The sequence below is a fragment of the Callithrix jacchus genome, chromosome 15 (genome assembly GCF_049354715.1).
Source record: "Callithrix jacchus isolate 240 chromosome 15, calJac240_pri, whole genome shotgun sequence".
Lineage (NCBI taxonomy): Eukaryota > Metazoa > Chordata > Mammalia > Primates > Cebidae > Callithrix > Callithrix jacchus.
In genome coordinates, this window is record NC_133516.1 from 43,965,842 (window position 1) to 43,986,120 (window position 20,279).

General features: G+C 46.5%; 1 protein-coding gene across 4 annotated transcripts in view; it reads left to right on the top strand.

Moving 5' to 3' along the window:
- The window catches only part of PTPRG (protein tyrosine phosphatase receptor type G), a 766,801-nt gene that overhangs the window by 645,043 nt on the left and 101,479 nt on the right, over positions 1-20,279 (top strand). For all 4 annotated transcript variants that reach the window (XM_002758499.6, XM_002758500.6, XM_008981938.6 and 1 more), the window contains exons 9-10: positions 12,526-12,710; positions 16,623-16,731. In XM_002758499.6, the coding sequence (XP_002758545.3) occupies positions 12,526-12,710; positions 16,623-16,731 (294 nt within the window). The remainder of the gene's footprint in view (positions 1-12,525; positions 12,711-16,622; positions 16,732-20,279) is intronic.

Here is a 20,279-nt window from a genome sequence, read left to right on the forward strand (position 1 = left end):
ATGGATGGATGGATGGATGGATGCACATGTGGATCCATGGATAGATGGGAGGATAGATGGCTGCGTGGGTAAATGTATGGATCCATGGATGGATGGGAGGATGGAAGGAATGCATGGATGGATTAAATATACCAGTTGGCCAGGAATAAAAAATTCTTACCAAAAGAGTTGGCGTAGTTGGGACATTTATGATGTAGCCCAGGCTGAGTGCTTCTACTGGGGAATGTTTCCAGGCATCTGAAATAGGATTTCATGTCAGTGCTACTTCCTGAAATCAGAGAGGCTCCTGGGATTGGGGAAGCCACCTTTTACTCTGACCAAAAGCCAACTTGGATGAAAGCATACATTTGAACAAAACGTGGAGCAAGGGCTTTTCTGTCTGCCTCAAGGAACAGCCGAAAAGCAGAGAATGGAGTCACTTAAAGTGTCAGGATACTCCCAGGCAGAATTGGCCATTATGGCTTGGGAGTGGTTGAGCTGATATTGGGAGCAGACTCCAGGGGCCATCTATCATTTCCAACTTTATAAATATTACCTAAGTACCTAATCCTCTCCCTCCTGAGGCAGGTAGGCAGAGTTGCATCTTCAAGGCTGACTTAGCAACCCTCCTCTGGCTTCTGCTTTTCTTTGTGCACTAGAAAAATCTTCTCTGACATTGGGTTTATTTGTGTGGGCACCATGGTGCTTGTGAACAACAATCTGAAAATTAATAAAGGCCAACAGCTTCCTTCCTTCCAGAGCAGCACACTTCCCCTTTCTCACTAACTAGCATTCACAGCCTATGAAACATGATGTTGGTGTGCCTCTACTTGGAGCCACAGGAGGTACCTAGCCGGGAGACAAATCGTGTATCTCCCCCATTCACCCTCATTATTCCTCAAACAAACACAAGTTGGTTGAACGGTTTTTTTTCAGGTACCTGTCCAGGAGTATGCACAGAATCTTTACTTTCTTAGGACATAAGAAACGGTCTCTACCTCCCTGGCCCTGCAGCTTGAAAATCAAAGAACAGCTGTCAAGACACAGAAGTGGGAGCCCCGTGTGGCATCTCTTGAGTCAGGCTGTTCTTACTCCTTCTCAGCACAGCCAGTGGTTGTTATGGTTGCTGGCCTCGCTCCTGGCCAGCTCTCTAGACTGGTTTTGTGATTCCAAAGCACTAGCTTGGACAAAAATGAGTATCTTGGCTGTCACATTTCAAATCTCTGCCTGTGCTGAGAAGGCGCTGCCTATATGTCTGAGACTAAATGTTATCAGGTATTATCAAATGCACAGAGCTATGCATTCCTTTGCTTCCAGGCTGGCACCAAGAAAGCCTTCTCAGAAGAGAGGGGCCTTCTCAGTGAGGTGTGTGCTGACTGTTTAAAACTTGTTTTCACCTACCAACTGCAAAGCATAGGGACCCATTCGCCAGGGGCAGCCAAGAGACTCGGGTGGCTCGGTCCCTACCATGTGCTGAATCGATGATTCCACTTGGGCTCACTATTGGGCAGTGCCTGCTCATGGTCTGGTCTCTCCATACAACTGACAGGCTTCCTGTTTCCCTCTTGAGTCCCTTTGACCAAGTCTTGGCCTGAGGGCAGTACCCAGGTGTGGGAGACCCCGAAACCATACAAGATAGGGCCATCCTTACCAAATGATCCGATGGTTCAGATGTCACGTCTGGGGATGTAAATGAGGCTGGAATTCAAACACTGGAGTTCATCCTACCACCTCACCCACACTCAGCCAGAACAGAGAACAAGTAGAAGTAGCAAGCGGTAAGAGAAGAAGCAGAGATTAAGTTAACAGGTGAATGCATGCATGAGCCAGGACACTACTTTTAAGCATAGTAGGTACCAAGCCGAGCAGATTACCTGTTTCTAGGAGAAATTATTTTAAGGCCCAGATGGAAAACAAATGAGGCCACCTTAACTAATTGCATCGCAATAATCTAGAATCAATTCTTTATATAAAATTCTGGCTGGAGCCATCTGTGTGGGTCCCTGGTTGATTTCTTGACATGGCTGTTGGGATCACTGATAAAGACAGCTCACGGGATCTTAGATCTTGGATGGTGTTTACATACCCGTCTTGCATTGCTAAGGGCAGGTTTAGAGCTGTGTTTTAGGTGACCCAGCCGTTTCTTCAGAGTAAAGGGGACTACAACATTATCTCAGCAGTGGGAAACAAGAGAAAAATATCGCTACGAAGCGAGGACACTGGGCATTTACCCACCCGAGCTCTGCAGCCAGGTTTCTGATTCAGACTCTCAATTGGAGCCCTTCACTAGGGCAAGACATGGGAGAAGGGGGAAGTTCAGAAGCAGCACGTGGGAAGGATGGTGTGCTCAATTAAAGTGGGATAGGTCCACTTCACTCTCTCAGCAGGAAATCACAGCATCATAAAGTTGAGAGGGAGGGAAGGGCCCCAGGGTACATGGAATCCAGCCTCCGTCCAAGATGCAGGCAGCTGTTATCAACTGAGGCTGGGAATATGCATCATCCTGAACTTTGTCACCTCCCTTAGCGCTGAGCTGAACAATGCTCTTTCCTGCGCAGGACGTGGACACCTCCCATGGCTTTTAGCTCTCAGGAAGAGGGATATCATGTAGAAAAAAGAATCCAAGGAGGTAGGAGAGGTCAGGGGTAATATAATGTGGGAAAGTCTAAACCAGTGCTAGAACTGGAGAATTGAATTTCTGCCTCTGTGTTCCCAGATACTGCCTGTTACTGTTTTCTGAGCATGTAGCTCTGTTACATGCACAGCAGGGACAGCCAACAGGATAAGAAACAGTTTTCAAATTTGCTTTCTTCCATGGTAATTGCAACACAGAGCATCTAATACTCATTTGTTTGCTGAGAAACTGAATTGAAATTCAGGGCTTGTTCATGGAAAGGGAGGAGATGTCATTGTATCGTGTAAAAGAAAAGTCCGTGGGTAACAGGTGGCATCAGTGAAGACAACATGGATTTAAAACTTGAAAGCAGTTGTCCTCATACTTAGGACAACTCTGCACCGGGGTCCCTCCTCATAAGAAGGTGGCTGGCTAGCCAGCAAATTCTGGCCTCAGCAGCCAGATCCACCCCGGGATGAACCCCAGCTCCAAGGCTTCCTAGCTTTGAGACCTGGTCTTGGACCGCTCTGTTCCTCCTTCCTTGCTCCCCGGCCACACTCGTTTCCTTCCCAGTTTTCCCATCACAGGGCCTTTGTACACACTGTTTTTTTTTTCTGTCGGACACACCCAAACCTCCTTTTTTCCTCTTTCCTCTATATACACCCACTCATTCTTCAGATTTCAGTTCAGACTGTGCTCAGCAGCTCCCCAGGTTTAGGTCAGGGTTCCTTATTAAACCTTTTTACAGAACTACTGTAACGTTTTCCTTAAAAGCATGCAATTATATATTCCTTAGAACTGGATGGGTTTAACCATTTTGGTGCCAAGGACCCCTTTAGCCTCTTCTCATATTGTTGGTTTTAGATGCTTAAAATAAAATCTAACAGATTACAGAGGAAGCCAGTTATCCTCTGATATTTTCAAAATATCTTTAAAATTGTGATGTACTAATTTATGTGCTTCTTGATGAGGGCATTACATGACAAGATCCAGCAGCAGATCTAATAACCATTATAATGTTTAAATAATGACGAACATGAAGGACATTTTGAAATGCAACTGAGTCCTGAACAACATGGGGGTTGGGGTATCTGCACAATCAAATACCCAGATATAACTTTCCACTCTCCAAAAAGTTAATACTAAAGCCTTGCTAGTAACATAGACAGTCGAGTGACACACATTTTGTCTGTGATATGTATGATATACTACATTCTCACAATAAAGTAAACTAGAGAAAATAAAAATGTTATTCAGAATATTATAAGGAAGAGAAAATGTATTTACTGTTCATTAAGTGGGAGTGGATCATCAAGAAGGTCTTCATCCTCGTCATCTTCATGTTGAGTAGGCAGAGGAGGAGAAAGAGAAGAAGTTGTTGCCCTGTGTCAGGGGTGGAAATTCACTTGTAAATGGAGCCGTGCAGTTCGAACCTGTGCTGTTCGGGAGTCACCTGTATCGGCAATCACTGTAATCTAACAGGAATAGCTTTGTGATTTCTATCACACAAGTCCCATAACACTTGCCAACATTCGAAATGTAAGGAAATGTTACATTTTAGTTAGAGACTGGTGAAAATAAAAGTGGACTTTTTTGCTATCTAAGTTCACAGACTTCTGTGAATTCTATCCAGATGTCCGGAGGAGCCTCGATCAAGTTAAAACCTCTGTTTTAGGGAGATTACGTTGTTGATGTGTGTTCTCCCACTGGACTGTCACCTCCGGGGGGTCAGGACCATGACAACATGTGTTCATCTTTATCCCTAGTTCCTGATCAAGGCCCTGACATATGGCAGGTGCTGAACAAATATGTAACGTAACTATTTCTTACAGTGCATTTGCTATATCTCAGTCCATGTGCATTTGTACATTTCATGCATTTATCCCAGAAGCTTTTACCCAGGCTTTATCTAAGACCACACAGCTGGTTTGTCTGTAACCAAAGCAGTCTGACCCTAGAGTAAGTAAGTGAATCAGTGACCCTCTTAGATCTAGGTCTCTAAAACAAGGGTAATGATAGAGCCAGCAGCACCACAGAATTACTGCGACGTTTTGATGACATACTCTGTGAAATGTACTAACCGCCCAGATCTGGGCTTATCAAATAGGACTCGTTACTATTAATATATCAGTACAGAATGGTGCAGAATAGACCGGGCATGGGGCTCACACCTGTAATCCCAGGACTTTGGAAGGCCGAGTTGGGTGGATCATTTGAGGTCAGGAGTTTGAGACCAGCCTGGCCAACATGGCAAAACCCTGACTCTACTAAAGATACCAAAATTAGCCAGGTGTGGTGGTGGGTGCCTGTAATCCCAGCTACTTGGGAGGCTGAGGCATGAGAATTGTTTGAATCCGGGAGGCAGAGGTTACAGTGAGCCGAGATCACACCCCTGCACTCCAGCCTGGGCAACAGAGCAAGACTCTGTCTCAGTTTAAAAAAAAAAAAAAAAAAAGAGTACAGAATAAAGGCCTTGGTGTGTGGAAACCCTAGCAGCAATCTGTATATTTCCAGCATCCTGTGACAACTTGAAGGACCGTGAGCTTCCTATGCATTTCTGATGGGGGAATAATGGCGATTGGGCTGCATCCAGCTCTGGAAATTGTCAAGAAACCCCACATTCTCATTTGTCATTGAGAACAGAGAAGGGAGTGGGGGTGGGAAAGGATGAGGGGGAAGGGAACAGGAAGGAAGCTTTTTACCTGCTGGGATGGTTTTCACCTTTTAAGCTCTTGCAGTAATGCTCCTGACAGCTTTATCAGCATCTTGAAGGTAGGAAAACAGTTATGATGAGCATATGGGGCAAGAACACACATGACTGCTCCATGGAGTCCCCCGCCACTGGGTTCAGACTCGGGCCAATTTGGTTTCGGTTCTCCATCCTCTTCCCGCTCTGTTTCCTTGGCCCATCCCAGTAACTTGGTCTCCCTGGAGCCTGGTGTGCTCATGTTTCATGGGGAGAATGGAGCCCGGCTCTCGGATTTGGTTATGCTTTGCGTGCCGGGGATGATCCAAGAGGAATGCACAGAAGCAGACCCAGAGCCTGTGCATGGGAGCTGCAGCTCCAACTAGAAATGACTCAGATGGAAATGCAAATTACACTGGAGCTGGGGTCCTGCTTTGATTCGGGTTTGCCCGTCTTGAGCACTTGCGCAGGGATGGGGGAGGCAACACCCCAAGCACCAGGATTCCAGGTTTGAAGTCCTACGAGGGCTGCTGAGGAGGATTCTGTGTTTACCTAGACCTCTTTGATACAGCCCTTCAAAAAGAGAATCACTCCCTGAGGCCATTCCTTTGGAAATTCCCCCTAAAGGATTCCGTATTTGAAGGGGATAAAGAAATGACAGGCATTTAAGGAGTCTAGGGCAAGGCCTGGGCTCTGTTCCACCTGACTGGTTCCCTCCTGCTTTTAAGAGGCGATGCCTCCTGCTCTTTCTCCCCTCCAGGGCCAGGCAGTACCCGAGGAAGAAGCATCTCTCCCGTGGTCCTCCGCTGGCTTGAGCTGTTCCCTCTGACACCACCCCTGTGTAGCATATGATGTCGCAAACACCTCCCACCCAGGAAGCGGCAGTTTCATCTGTGTTGACAAGCACTGTGAAATAGTGAATCTGCACCCAATTGCTTTGTTTGAGCAGGGCTGTCTGTTTGACTCCTGATCAATATTTGGCCAGTTGCCTCGGGTGTGAAACTCTGAGGGGGCAGGTGCTAGGAGAAGTCCCCCGGAGGAGCCTTGAACTCCAGATAGCTTAAGGCACTTGGAAATTCCACTGACTTTCAGACAGAGCATACCACATTAGTTTCTCTAAAGCCTCAAATGAAGAGGATGGGGTGGGGGAAGGGAACCTACTATTTACTTGCGGAACCACTGAGAAAATATCCCTGACATTGATTTGGAATCGGAGGACCTTGGGTGCTCTGCTACAAGCCTCTTCACTATTTAACGAAGTCTGGGATCATAATTAAAGGTGGTTCAGAGTGAAGGCAGAAATTCTCAGCACTGGCGAGAAGCAGCACCTAGATGTCGGTAAGAGGCAATCGGACGCCAGTGGGAATATAATCAGGCCCCTGAGAAGGGGCAGGATGATGTCAGGAGCACCTCACAGGGGATATTTGTTTAGAGATCAGGGTGTGGCACCTCCCACATGGTTAAAAGCCTTCACTTTTGTGCAAAAGGATGTATCAAGAAGTCTGTCAGACTCCCTTTGTTATGTGCAGTTTGCAAGGACCATTGAGAAGAGATAGAAAATTACAAGTATTGGGCGCCTATGGTGTGCACTCAAGAGTGCTCCTGGTGTTCATTTTAGAACAGTAGAAAACTCACCTGGCCTTGGGTGTCAGAGAGCTGCCAGGGAAGTGGGCTGTGCAGGGGCAATGGGGACTGGTGGGGGCTATGGCAAAAAAAAAAAAAAAAAAAACCTTGAGTACACACTCCCGTCTGAAGAAAATGATTGCTCTCCTGCTCTAGCTTACCACTGCCATGCGTGGATGCAGGCCTAATTTTAAAACCCAGATTTATATATAAAATACATCGTTTTTAAACGTGTGGGCCATGTAGTGTGTCCACTTATGTGCCACTGGGCCTGCGGCCCACAACTTTGGGTTTATCCACAGCATTCCCTAGTAATCCTCACCCCAACCTTGTCAGGAAGGTAATCGCTGGACCCTAGTCACCCATTTTACAGATGAGCACACAGGGTTTGTACGGGTCTGGCTCCAAAGCCCACATTTTCTATTATACCAGCTCTTCCAGACTGATCTAGAAAGTTCTATTTTGCTGCTTTTGCCTGTTTCCTATTTGGACTTTTTAGGGAGGTGTTGTTTGAAAGAAGGGTTTCCATCACTTAAAGAGCAAGCAGAACTTTGGCAGCGCCAGGCACAGTGGTGTCTGCCTGCTCGCTTGCGTGAGTTCTTTGACGGGTGTCTGGTACTATCTTTCCCCTAGCCGCCAGGCATCTGGGATTTTTGCTCCCTCTGTAGACCGACCGCTTTTCTTATTAGCAAAAGGCATGAGGTAAAGGCCAGAGACAAGAGTCTCAACAAATTTCAGGTTCCTGGCAGTGACCCCAGGAATGAATTGTGTGGCACTGATTTTGTACATGGACTCCCCTTCAGTGGAAGACACTCAAAATAGCATCCCCCATTCCATCAGAGAAATGCGAGCCCCTGCCAGGCCTACCAGTGATAAGGAGCTTGGTCCCTACCCAGGAGATCCTTGCAGCTCAGTCAGAGGGATGCAGAGGCAGGCAGCTGGTGAGGACACAGTGTGATGGGCACTGTGAGGCGGGAAGCAGTGAGAGTGCAGGAGAACACGGTGGCCCTTTGGCCTGAGGGGAAGCAGGGTGTTGAAGCTGGATTTTTTTTCTTTTCTTTTCTGTTTTTTTTTTTTTTTTTTGAGGTAAGTTCTTACTCAGTCACCCAGGCTGGAGCACAGTGGCATGATCGAAGCTCACTGTAACCTCCACTTCCTGGGAGGATCATTTAAAGTGATCCTCCCACCTCAGCCTCCTGAGTAGCTGGGACTACAGGTGTCTGCCACCACACCCGGCTAATTTTTGCATTTTTTGTAGAGCTGGGATTTTGACATGTTACCCCGGTTGCTCTCAAACTCCTGGCCTGAGGCAATCCACCCACCATGGCCTCCCAAAATGTTAGGATTACAGGCATGAGCCACCTCGTCCAGCCTTGAAGCCGGATCTGTAAGGGGGCTGGGGTGGGGGCTGGCCAGAGATGAGTCCGTGAGGAAGAAGATGGCATGCCTCGAGGTTGACGATGTGGAAGCGGATCATGTTACACAGGACCTGTGGACCAGCAGAAAGACTAAGGAATTTTTTCTGTGTACAACCAACTTTCTGTTCATTCAGCAAATATTGGTTGAGAGCCCACTACGTGCCAGGCACTGTCTTAGACGCGAGGGTAATGAACCAGCCAAGACAGAAAAGGCACCAGCCTTGTGGAGCTTCCATCTAGTGGGGGAGAGAGATAATTACAGATCGTCAATGAAGTCAGTAATACAGCTCCATGGACGATTATGTGCTGGGAAGAATCTAAGCAGGAGCAGGCAGGCCTGTCAGCCTGCGCTGAGGGGCAGAGTTCAGTGCCAAGAGTACAATGCAGTTGATAATTTTGTTTCAAACAAGGGCTTGGCCTCTCTTTAACGTCTCAGTATGGGATCAGCACTGATCCATGGGCCGAAACTTACCCCCCACCACCTTTTGTGTAGCCATGAGCTAAGAGTGGTTTCTATATTTTTAAACAGTTGGGAAACAAAGCAAAAGCATATTTTCAACACATGAAAATCCTATGAAATTGAACTTGTGTCCATCAAACTTTGTTGGGGAACAGCCACACTCATTCATGTTTACATGTTACCTGTGCTGCTTTGTGCTTCAAAGGCAGAATCAGTAGTGGCTACGAGAGACCACGTGGCCTGCAAAACTGACAATATTTACTATCCGGCCCTTTACAGAAAAAAGTTTGCCAACCTGTATTCTAGGCCCTCCTAGTACTCTGCAAATGCATCCTCCAAATCTGGCTTAGTATACCTAGAAAAAGCCATTACCCAGGATGGTGGGTAGAATGCAGAAGAGACATTTCTGATCAAACTGCTCTTCCTGAAGCTCCTCAGCATGCAGTCCTGGCCTCATGCTCCTCTTCTGGTGTGTAATCAGGGACAAGCCTGCATCTTTGGAGGCCCTTAAGTTACAAAATTCCCTTCCTGGCAGGTGTGTGGCCAGATCTACCTTCTTTGAGAGCTTGACTCAGTATTTTTTAATACACTGGTAATTCAGAATGATGACACCAAGCTCTACTTATTGATGAGGAAATACATCTATGAGTGTAGAGTAACACACAACAACAAATTCTGGGGCCAGGCATGGTGGCTCACATCTGAAGAGGGAGGATCACTTGAGCCCAGACGTTCAAGACCAGCATGGGTAGCATAGTGAGACCCTGTCTCTATTTTTAAAAATGAGCCAAGCGTGGTGGTATACACCTGTAGTCCTAGCTACTTAGGGGGCTGAGGTGAGGGGATCCCTTGAGCTCAGGAGATTGAAGCTGCAGTGAGCTGTGATCCAGCCACTGTACTCCAGCCTGGGTGACAGTGAGAGCCCACCTCAAAACAAAACAGAACATTGTAGTGCCATCCACATCCTATTCCGTCAAATTGTGTATATGAATTTTCACATGTGTATAAAGAAATAACTGCATGTTGGAACCCCGGAATGTTCATGGTTGTTATCTCTGGGCACTGAAATTTGTTGGTTTTTTTTTTTTCTTTTAACTTTTTTTAAATTTACTTTTTTGTATTACTTGGGTTCCTTTTTTAAAAATATTAACATGCATCATCTTAATGCACACAGTAAAACCCAGCTATTTTAATTTTGAAAAAAAGAAGAATGGTTGCATCTGTATGTGGGTGACAGAATTATTTATGGGGGCATGATGTAACTGCTAGAGAGGGATGCTTCCCCATACAGCATTCATTGCTATTTGGAGCAGGGGAATGAATGGTTTCAGAATAAGGAAGATAAATAAGAACATGGTGGGAGGTGAGAAAAGATGGAGAAGTTAGGAAATCTGACATGGTCATCATGATGAGATATAGAAGCTTCCCAATATGTACATCTCCTCGGTTTGTTATTAGTATTTGGAAAGCTGGGGGGAGGGCGGGTAGCTATTTCCTCCCCGCCTCCTCCATGTTCTGTCTTGAGAAACTATGAAGCCACTTAGAAGCCGGGGTATTTAAAAACAGTAGGTTGGCGCCACCTAGTGCCCGCACTCTGTCATTCCACCCTGGTGTCTCTGGAAGCCTCACTTCAGATTCTTGGTTTGAGATCCCCGCTCTGGTGGTATCTGCGTGGCCAGCAGCATGATGCCTACCAGGGGTTCTGCGGGGCCGTGGGAATGCCTCTTTAATTTATCCCTTCCTTCCTGTCTGTGTCGTACAAAGCGAACCTCACCAACTGAATGCAGTTGAAGAGCCGAAGGTGGCCTCCCTGTCAAAACCAACCTACTCTTCTCTGCCAGCCAGGTCCTCAAAGCTGGGCTGTGCTTCTCTGGCAGAAAAGCCATCCTGTTCCCCAGGGCTGCCTTGGGTTTGGGGCCCTTGGGTAGGAAATACGGGAGTCTGGCTCCTGGTGGGCTGCAGGGCATGTGGGTGGGCTTTGGAAGATGCCAGCCGGTCAGAACTGAGCCGCGGTCCCCTGGCCTGTCTCTGCCAGCGTGCCCACCTACTTCTCACCTGGTTCCTGCACCCAAACCAGAAGGTCCTCCTCACTGCCTCTCCCTCTCCCCCGCCCTCCTTACCTGGCACAATACCAGGCCTCTGTGTCTACCCTCCTAACTGTGAACCTGCCCTTCCCCACTGGTCTTCCAGCAATTGGCCGTCGCAGCCCCTCCTCACAGGCCCCCTCCTCCACACTTGGCTTGTCTGGGGCCTTCTACACTCAGCCGAAGCTCAGGGGATCTTTGCAAAGCACCAACCCGATTTGTCATTCTTGGGCTCAGTTCTTTCCAGGGGCCTCCAAGGGCTCGTGGAAAAAGGCCAGAGTTTGAATGTGGCCCCAAGGCCTCTCACTGCAGCTACACCTGCGCCCTGCCTGTCTAGTCTTTTCTGCACCTTGTTCCAGCTCCTCAGGCCTTCCCAAAGGTCCCTTTGCAGCTCCCACCCCCTTCATCTCCATAAGCTTTCAGCTTTCAGTGACATGAACCTTCCTTCCCAGTTTTGGCTCTGTGCAGGGGATTTTGGTGAGTCTCCATCTCCCCTCTTAGAGTTGGGGTTCTCAGCCGAAGGTGACTGGCCCTCCAAGCAACCTGTGCCAATACCTGGAGACATTTTTCATTGTCACAAGTCAAGGACAGGGCGGGGGCGCTACTGGCATCTAGGGGGTGGAAGCCAGGGATGCTGCTACACAGTGCACAGGACAGCCCCCAAGAGCGAGGCAGTGTCTGGCTCAAGAGGTCATGGGTGCTGAGGGTGAGAACCCCTGCTCTGGACCATCAGCTCCATGAAGGCAGGGAGCACGGCCACAGCGGCCTGCCCACCCCTGAAAAAGCACACATTTACATTTACGGCCAACCAGATCGGACCTGTTGATCATTTGTATAACTCACTTAGTCCTGTCAAGGTCTCAGCACTTTCATAGGTTTGTCTGTAAATAGCTTTAGATCCACTGTGTCCCTTAAACCTCTCAGCCCCAAGGAATAAGAAGATGAATTAGCCTGACTGTTCCTTACACCCCACATCAGGATAAGTACACGGGGTTCTGCTGTTCAGAGAAAGTCATCCTTGCGTTATGTGACTTTGCTTTAAAATTATTTAAGGTCTCATTTTACATTTATTTATTTGCTCTCAGACCTGAGCGTAAATAAATAATGTGATTTCATCTACAATTTTAGTTAGGGCACTCTACCAGTCCAACTGCCTGGCTTCTTCAAAATGTCCATCATGAAAAAAGGCGGAGGACCATGAGGCTGAAGTCAGGGGACACGGCAATACAGGATCTTTTGGAGACAGCTGGGGAAATTTGAATATGGACTCTCTGTGAGATAACAGTATTGAATCCATGTTTTGTTTCTTTGATATGAAACTGATGTTATGGTTCCATAGGAGGGTGTCCTCAATCTTGGGAGGTGCAGGACAGAGTCTCGACGGGAGAAGTGTCAGAATGCTGCAAAGTGCTTTCACCGGCCTAGCAGAGAAACAGTCATGTGGTGTGTGTGTGTGTGTGTGTGTGTGTGTGTGTGTGTGTGTGTGTGGATGTGGGGGGTGGAGAACAATGTGGTAAATGATTAAAGGACCCATGGGAAGAGGGAGTATGGGTGTCTCCTGTATTACTCTTTCAACTTTTTGAGGTTGCAGCCCATAGAGGCACGGATTGAATGGTGCATTGTGCTGACAGCTCCCTGAGCTGATCCCCCTCTCTCTTCAGTTTGCAGCTCTCCACCCATCCACATGAAGGTGCAACCTCTGAACCAGACGGCACTGCAGGTGTCCTGGAGCCAGCCAGAGACCATCTACCACCCACCCATCATGAACTACATGATCTCCTACAGCTGGACCAAGAATGAGGACGAGAAGGAGAAGACGTTTACAAAGGACAGCGACAAAGATTTGGTAGGAACCCCACGCTGTGATTCAGGGTACATACTGCAGACAGGGACGCCTGCTGCAGCTCTCTGCCTGTCTGGTAAGCGTGGGCACTGCCCTTGCCAGGCTGCTCGAGAATGCCAGGAGAACAGTAGACAGAGCCTGGCTGGGTACCATCCTGACCTTCCACGTAGCAGCTACACAACTCAGAGAGCCAGTTCATTCCTTTAGATTGGGTCCTTTAAAACTGACTGCTTTTTCTTTCATTATTAACTAACAGAAAGCCTCAATTAGGCCCTTTTCATCTGATGGGATTATCATAAATACTAAATGAGATGTGCAAATATTCAACAGGTCCTGTATAACTGTATAAATATTAACTATTATTTATTATAATCCTCCTCCTCCTCTTCCCCTATGAGAGCTACTGCTGCTGATGTCACCACTACCACTGTCCACAGTCTCTGCCACTTTGTCACATTTGTTCTGCCTTACACATTTCCAGTACCTCCGGAACCCTGCAGCTGTGTAATGTTTTGTCTCTTTTCTCAGACACTCAAATACTATACTATCTGACCTCACTTTGAGCTGCACATGTCTAATTCAATGTCTCCTCTTAAAATTTACATACATGTTCAGCGTGCAACACTCTAAGGCCCTCCAGAACAGATGCTTGCAGAAGCCGTCTCCTTCCCCTTAAAAGCAAACTCTCCACAACTACTGTCTTTACGTCTTTGCCGAAAAACTCAAAGTGACACATTTGGGTTAGAAAGCCTTGCGTTTATTGTTAATCAAAGGATGTCTCTGGAATAATGAAGTCGGTAATTGTATATTCAGATGAAAAATGCAGTAGCACCACGTGCGATTCTTAATGACTGTTAGGGCTTTTTTTCCCTCCCAGTACAGAGTCCTCTGGGCCCATTCCATCAGTTATAGAATAATACTTTTCGTATTTCTTTAGATGAAGATTCTTTTACTTCATTTCCATTTATATTTTCAATTTCCCCACTAGACATTGTTATCTGGGTCACATTAGGGAATGATGAGCTTCGTGAAATCAGAGAGGAATCTATTGAAAGGCACCCAAGGTTATGATGTATTTTAACCTTTCTCTTGTCACAACTGGAAGTCCATAAGGGATTTTTCTCTTTCTGAAGTAGATGGCTTGCATTAATCAGCAGAAACCATCTAGGTGCTTAAGCAGTTTCTTGTTCTAAGTGGAAAATAATTAAACATGCAAAGATGAATAGATACCGGCTTGGAGTGAATTCTAATACACCCCTGCATAGATGCAGTGAAGATTTCACTCTGAACAGAAGATGGGGTTAGAGGTTTAGAGAAGGAGGCATAAATTAGTTTCAGAGAAAGAGAGAGATGTGGAGAAAAACATGCATTGACAGCAACTTATTTCTTATAAGAATTTCTAGAAGTGGTTATTTTCTTTGGGGACACACAAAATTAATTTTTCTAATTCCTCAACCAGTGAAGAGTGCTGACTGAGTGACAACAAAGCTATTCTCTAACTCACGGCTATGGTGGCCCAGAAACCCAAAAGTCATATATTTCATTGGAGCAGCATCTTTTAGTGGGCGTCCCCCTTCCATATCCTCACCACAAACCTGTGGGCAGGTGTAACTGCCCACCTTTTCCAAACGAGATAAATGAGGCTCCAAGTTAAATAGCACAGCCCCAGCCTACCCCTCTCACCAGGAAGCTGCTTTCAAGGCAACAGCAGCAGGTGTGGCCACAATAACATTTTAATACCAGTTCAGAGGTTTTCAATAGCTGTGTCGGGAAAACCCACTCCCACTCGGTGGTTAAGTGCACAGAGCTGCTTCTATACTTGGCCCAGAATACATGCTTTGATGATAAGACGACTCTTCCATTAGGAAGTATTTGAAAATCAGTTGCTTTTGTTGTTTGTTTCTTCAGGAAGCAAGTGCTGCGTACTTTTTAGGTAGTTTCCATTTTCTCATTTTTAAAGGCTGTCGGAATGAAACTGCAAGGAAGAGGGACCTGGATTTGGCTGATGTTTGACCAGGGGTTGGCAAACGTTTTCTGGACAGGGCCAGATAGTAAATATCTTAGGCTTTACAGGTCATGCAGTCTCTCGTGTAACTATTCGACCTGCCATCATAGGGTGGAGGGAGCCACAGACCTACATAAATGAATGGCCATGGCTGTGTGCCAATAAAACTTTATTTATAAAAGCAGACAGTGGGCCAGAGTTTGCCCACACCCCTACGTTAGCCAAGTGGCATTCTTTCTGTTGCTTGGTGTGGTCTACTTCTGAGCAAGGTTTGCCGGGCCTATGTTATATAATTCTCACAAGAACCTGTAAAGTCCCTGTTCCTCTCCCATTTTACGGAAGATAGCAGAGGCTGAAATAACTGGCTCAGAACACAGCTCATGAGTGGTATGAGGAGGCCTTGCCCTCTACCCTCTAGCCTGGTGTTCTTGCACCATACTCTGTGTAATCAAAAGACAATGAGGCCTTTAAACTGTAAAGAAACACACCTGGCTGGGCGTGGTGGCTCATGCCTGTAATCTCAACACTTTGGGAGGCTGAGGTGGGCGGATCACCTGAGGTCAGGAGTTCAAGACCAGCCTGGCCAACATGGTGAAATCCCTCTCTACTAAAAATACAAAAATTAGCCGGGCATGGTGGTAGGTGCCTGTAATCCCAGCTGCTCAGGAGGCTGAGGCAGGAGAATTGCTTGAACCTGAAGGCAGAGGCTGCAGCGAGATCACGCCACTGCACTCCAGCCTAGGGGACAGAGTGAGACTGTCTCAAAAGAAAGTGAGAGAGACAGAGAGAGACAGAGAGGTGGGAGGAGAGTGGGAGGAGAGAGGGAGGGAGAGGGGGAGGAGAGGGGGAAGGAAAGAAAGAAACTGACCTGCTGAGATTTTTTTGTTGATATTCTAAACTGCATGGCTCTGGAGATTCAGGACACTTGATATTTCAAGAGGCTGTCTAGGATAAATATTTATACTTTATGGTACGGGAATTACCACAGAAGTCCAAGCCTTTTGAGTATGAAGAGGGCTGAAGACACATTCTAAGCCATCATCAAGAATAATGTTGGGGCCGGGCGCGGTGGCTCAAGCCTGTAATCCCAGCACTTTGGGAGGCCGAGGCGGGTGGATCACGAGGTCAACAGATCGAGACCATCTTGGTCAACATGGTGAAACCCCGTCTTTACTAAAATTACAAAAAAATTAGCTGGGCACAGTGGTGCGTGCCTGTAATCCCAGCTGCTCGGGAGGCTGAGGCAGGAGAATTGCCTGAACCCAGGAGGCGGAGGTTGTGGTGAGCCGAGATCGCGCCATTGCACTCCAGCCTGGCTAACAAGAGCGAAACTCCGTCTCAAAAAAAAAAAAAAAAGGAAAGAAAAAAAGAATAATGTTGGCTGGGCATGGTGGTTCACGCCTATAATCCCAACACTTTGGGAGGCCAGGGTGGGTGGATCACCTCAGGTCAGGAGTTCGAGACCAGCCTGGCCAACAAGGTGAAACCCCATCTCTACTAAAAATACAAAAATTAGCTAGGCCTGGTGGCCGGCGCCTATAGTCCCAGCTCCTCTGGAGGCTGAGACGGGAGAATTGCTTGAACTGGGAGCAGAGGTTACAGTGAGCTGAGATCGAGTCACTGCACTTCAGCCTGGTGACAGCAAGACTCTGTCTCAAAATAATAATAATAATAATAATAATGTTATTCTTTCCTGTGTCCTGCACATTTTAGTGCTGAAACAGGGAAGTTCATAAAAGGAGATTCCCAGGCCACGTTTGAGCAATCCTTCCTTCCAAAGTGAGCCTTCAGTCAGTAGGGAAGCATCACGGCTGTCGTGCTTTGCTGGGGCACCCACGTTCAGCTTTAGAATGCAAAGGGTGCCCTGATCTTCAAATCTAACTCACTGCCTTTTCCTTCTTTTCCCGCAGAAAGCCACCATTAGCCACGTCTCACCCGACAGCCTTTACCTGTTCCGAGTCCAGGCCGTGTGTCGGGATGACATGCGCAGCGACTTCAGCCAGACGATGCTGTTTCAAGGTGAGGCTGGCTTCCCGTCCTGCGGCCCGGAGCGCCGCTGAGACTGGCTCCTGGTGCTTTCTCCGCTTCTCCTTGCTCAGGTGCTTGGGCAGAATACAACAAGCCTGGCCAAAGAGTTGGTGCAGGGTTTTCAAGCCTATGCGGAAAGCCCTAGTAATTTACATCTGTCTTTTAGGTTGGAGGTTGTATTAGTCAGAAGAGGGGAGAAAAAACAAGGCATTTTTTGATTTTTTTTTTTTTTTCCAACTATGGGGAACCAAGTACTCAGGCCTTTCTGTCAGTCGTTGTCTAGCGCCGGGTCAGATCACAAAATCACCTCCAAGTTGAACTGTCAAATATCCTCTCTGTCTTTCTAACGTGATGGAGTCAGCTGTTCTCTCAAAAACTGCAGCTCCAAACAACGATGCCTCACCCTCCCGACTTGCAAGCCACACAGACGGTCCCTGAGATTCCTGGGATCTAGATACATGGTCCTGATGATTTAGGGACTAACAGAAAGGTCCAGGGTCAGAACGAGGGTGAAGCAAGTGGGACATTTGCTTTCGCTCAAAATTTTAAGGAGCACCAAAAAATTCTCAGTGCTCAAGAGACATAAGATTTTAATGAGATTTTTTAAAAAGTAAAATCAATGTAAAAAATCTCATGAATAAAATACCTGATTTTAAGTAGAGACAGATAGGATACAGTCTGTCTTAGTTGCTCCAACCTAAACCTGGTCCTGGTTCCAGTATTATTTACGCAGCCGTGGGCCGTAGCCATGGGCTGTAGTTTGCTGATTTGGTTTTATGATAGGCACTGAGACCAGCATGGAAGTAGGGACCAGGGTGCTGGACTCTGCTTTGCCAGCCTGAGGTCCTCTTTGATCATGTCCTTAGGTTTCCCTAAGGGAAAACTTATCTGTAAAATAAGAAGCCCACTCCAGGGTAACCAGGTCAGTGGTGAACCCTTTGTGAGTTATGGATCTGATAAAGGTTTGGACATTTTCCCTACAAAGTGCCAGAATTTTGCATACAGCTTCGGGGACCCAGTAAGGTGTGAGAGTTGTGGACCAGCAGCAGCAGCAGCAGATACCCTAGAAGCCTCATTTGAGAAGTACACATTCAGGGGCCTCTCTCAGACCAACTGCATCAGAATCTCACCTGGGGCTGCGGAGCATTATCCAGCAATCTGAGCTTTCACAAGATGGCCCTGGGGACTGGCATGCACCGTAAAGTATTCTGGAGTGAGGACCTCTGGTCTGAGTCCTGGCTGCCTCTTAGATACCGCGCAACTCTGAGAATGTTTCTTAACTGCTTGAACCTGGAGTTTCCCAATCCAAAAAGTAGCAGTATCCGTAGTACCTACCTCACAGGGTCTTTGCGGAATGACATGGGTAGGCCAAGCTCGGTGGCTGATGCCTGTAATCCCAGTACTTTCAGAGGCTGAGGCAGGCAGATCACCTGAGGTCAGGAGTTTGAGACCAGCCTGGCCAATATGGTAAAACCCGGCCTCTACTAAAAATACAAAAATTAGGCAGGGGTGGTGGCAGGCGCCTGTAATCCCAGCTCCTTCGGAGGCTGAGGCAGGAGTATGGGTTGAATCTGGAAGGCAAAGGTTGCAGTGATCCAATATGGCGCCATTGCACTCCAGCCTGGGGGACAAGAGTGAGACTTCATCTCAAAAAGCAAAAAAAGAAAAAAAGAATGCATGTTAAGTCATTCACATAGTTGCCAGTTACTGGCTCTATGTATCAATCCCCCACTTAGCATTAGCATATAAAAATAATAAATAACAAACCTAGGATAAGAAGCCCTCCAGCATAGATTTCCTCCAATTCCTGACTTGCAGATTTTGCATTTAGTATTTAAATATTCTTTGCTAATGTTCACGTTGATCTCATCCTTCCATTTAAACTAATGGAAATGAGCACAGCTGCATTTTTTTCATAAATAAATCACGCTCCCTGTGTCCACCTTTACCCTGAATGTATTGGTTCCTTTCCCTTTGTTGAAGAAGGACTGTAGGCCAAGGCCAGGTCTGTGCCAGCATAGGGAGAATGAAGGAAGCCAGACTGGGAGCTTGCTGGGGCCGGGTCCCTGGAACTTTGGACACATAAATCATGATTAGGCCTCCCATGTGCTCCATCCAAGAGCCTAGAATCTGCAGAACTGCCTTACCTGATTAATAGGCCCCAGAGCTCCCTGGCTTCTGCATGGACTTTGAAAAATTAAATGTTTATAATGTAATGTAATTCAGAAAGGCTCTGTCAGCTAATCAGTTCATCGCATGGAATATTTTAAATGTCTGATCATGATGACTTGCTGAAAACGGCCAGTGTCTCCCCGTCTGCAGATTTGCTTTGCTCAGAGGTAGATGTGAGTTTACTCATTACTGTATTGGTGTTTATCTCTCTGTGTTGATAGGGGGCAAGATCCTTTCTTTATACCTCCCCACAATGGGTTGAGCATCTTCCCTTACAACATCCAAGCAGGGAATATAAAACATTCAATCTTAAAGCTGACCTTTTTCCAGTGAGCCAGGGAGGAGCTGATAAGCAGTAGAGGCCAGTGTACAAAATGAATCAACTGTTAAGGCTTACATTTTAGACCAGGTGCAGTGGCTCGTACCTGTAATCCCAGCACTCTGGGAAGCTGAAGCAGGAGGATTGTTTGTAGTCAGCAGTACAAGGCAAGCCTGGGCAACACAGTGAGATCCAGTCTCTACAAAAACTTTAAAAAAAAAGGCCAGGTACAGTGACATATGCCTGTAGGCCTAGCTACTCAAGATGCTGAGGCAGGAGGATCAGTGGAGCCCAGGAGGTCGAGGCTGCAGTGAGCTATGATTGCACCACTGCATTTGAGCCTGGGTGACAGCAAGACTCTGTCTCAAAAAAAAAAAGTGTTAAAAGGGCAAGAAAAAGATAGCTCCTTTTTCAGAATAATTTGGTTTCTTCATAATAAATTTATAACACTATTTAGGTTTCTATGTAATATTACAATAAATATGTTTACCTTACTGTGGAAAATATAGCAATAATAATAGCAAGCAATGTTTGCAGAATGGCTCACGGTGACACAGCATTTTTACATAAGTTATTTCATCTGATTTCACTTTACAGCAGCTGGTGCAGTAGGGGTTATTTTACAAACAGGGAAATGATGGCTTGGGTGCAGGTGACTTCAGAAAACCTCTGCTAATAAGCTGAGTTGGGTTTTCTTATTGCAAAGCCCATTCATTAGCACACAGCAATGGCCCACCCCAAAGGGTAAAAATTATCAAATACCCACAGTCTTCCACAAAAGGTTGAACATACTGATTAGGTATTCAAAGCCCTTTTGCAATTCTCAACAGTCATAGAAAATGGGAGTTGATAAGCTCCTTCTTTGAGCCACAGACCTGTCCCTGGCAAAACCCATGGATCCTCTCTCAGAATGGCTTCAGATAAATAAATAAAATACATAGGAAAAGAACCAATTATATTCAATACAGCTGTCAAAATATTTTAAACACATTTGGGATATAATAATATATGTGCTTTTAAAAATTAAGGTATTCAATGACAAGTGGCT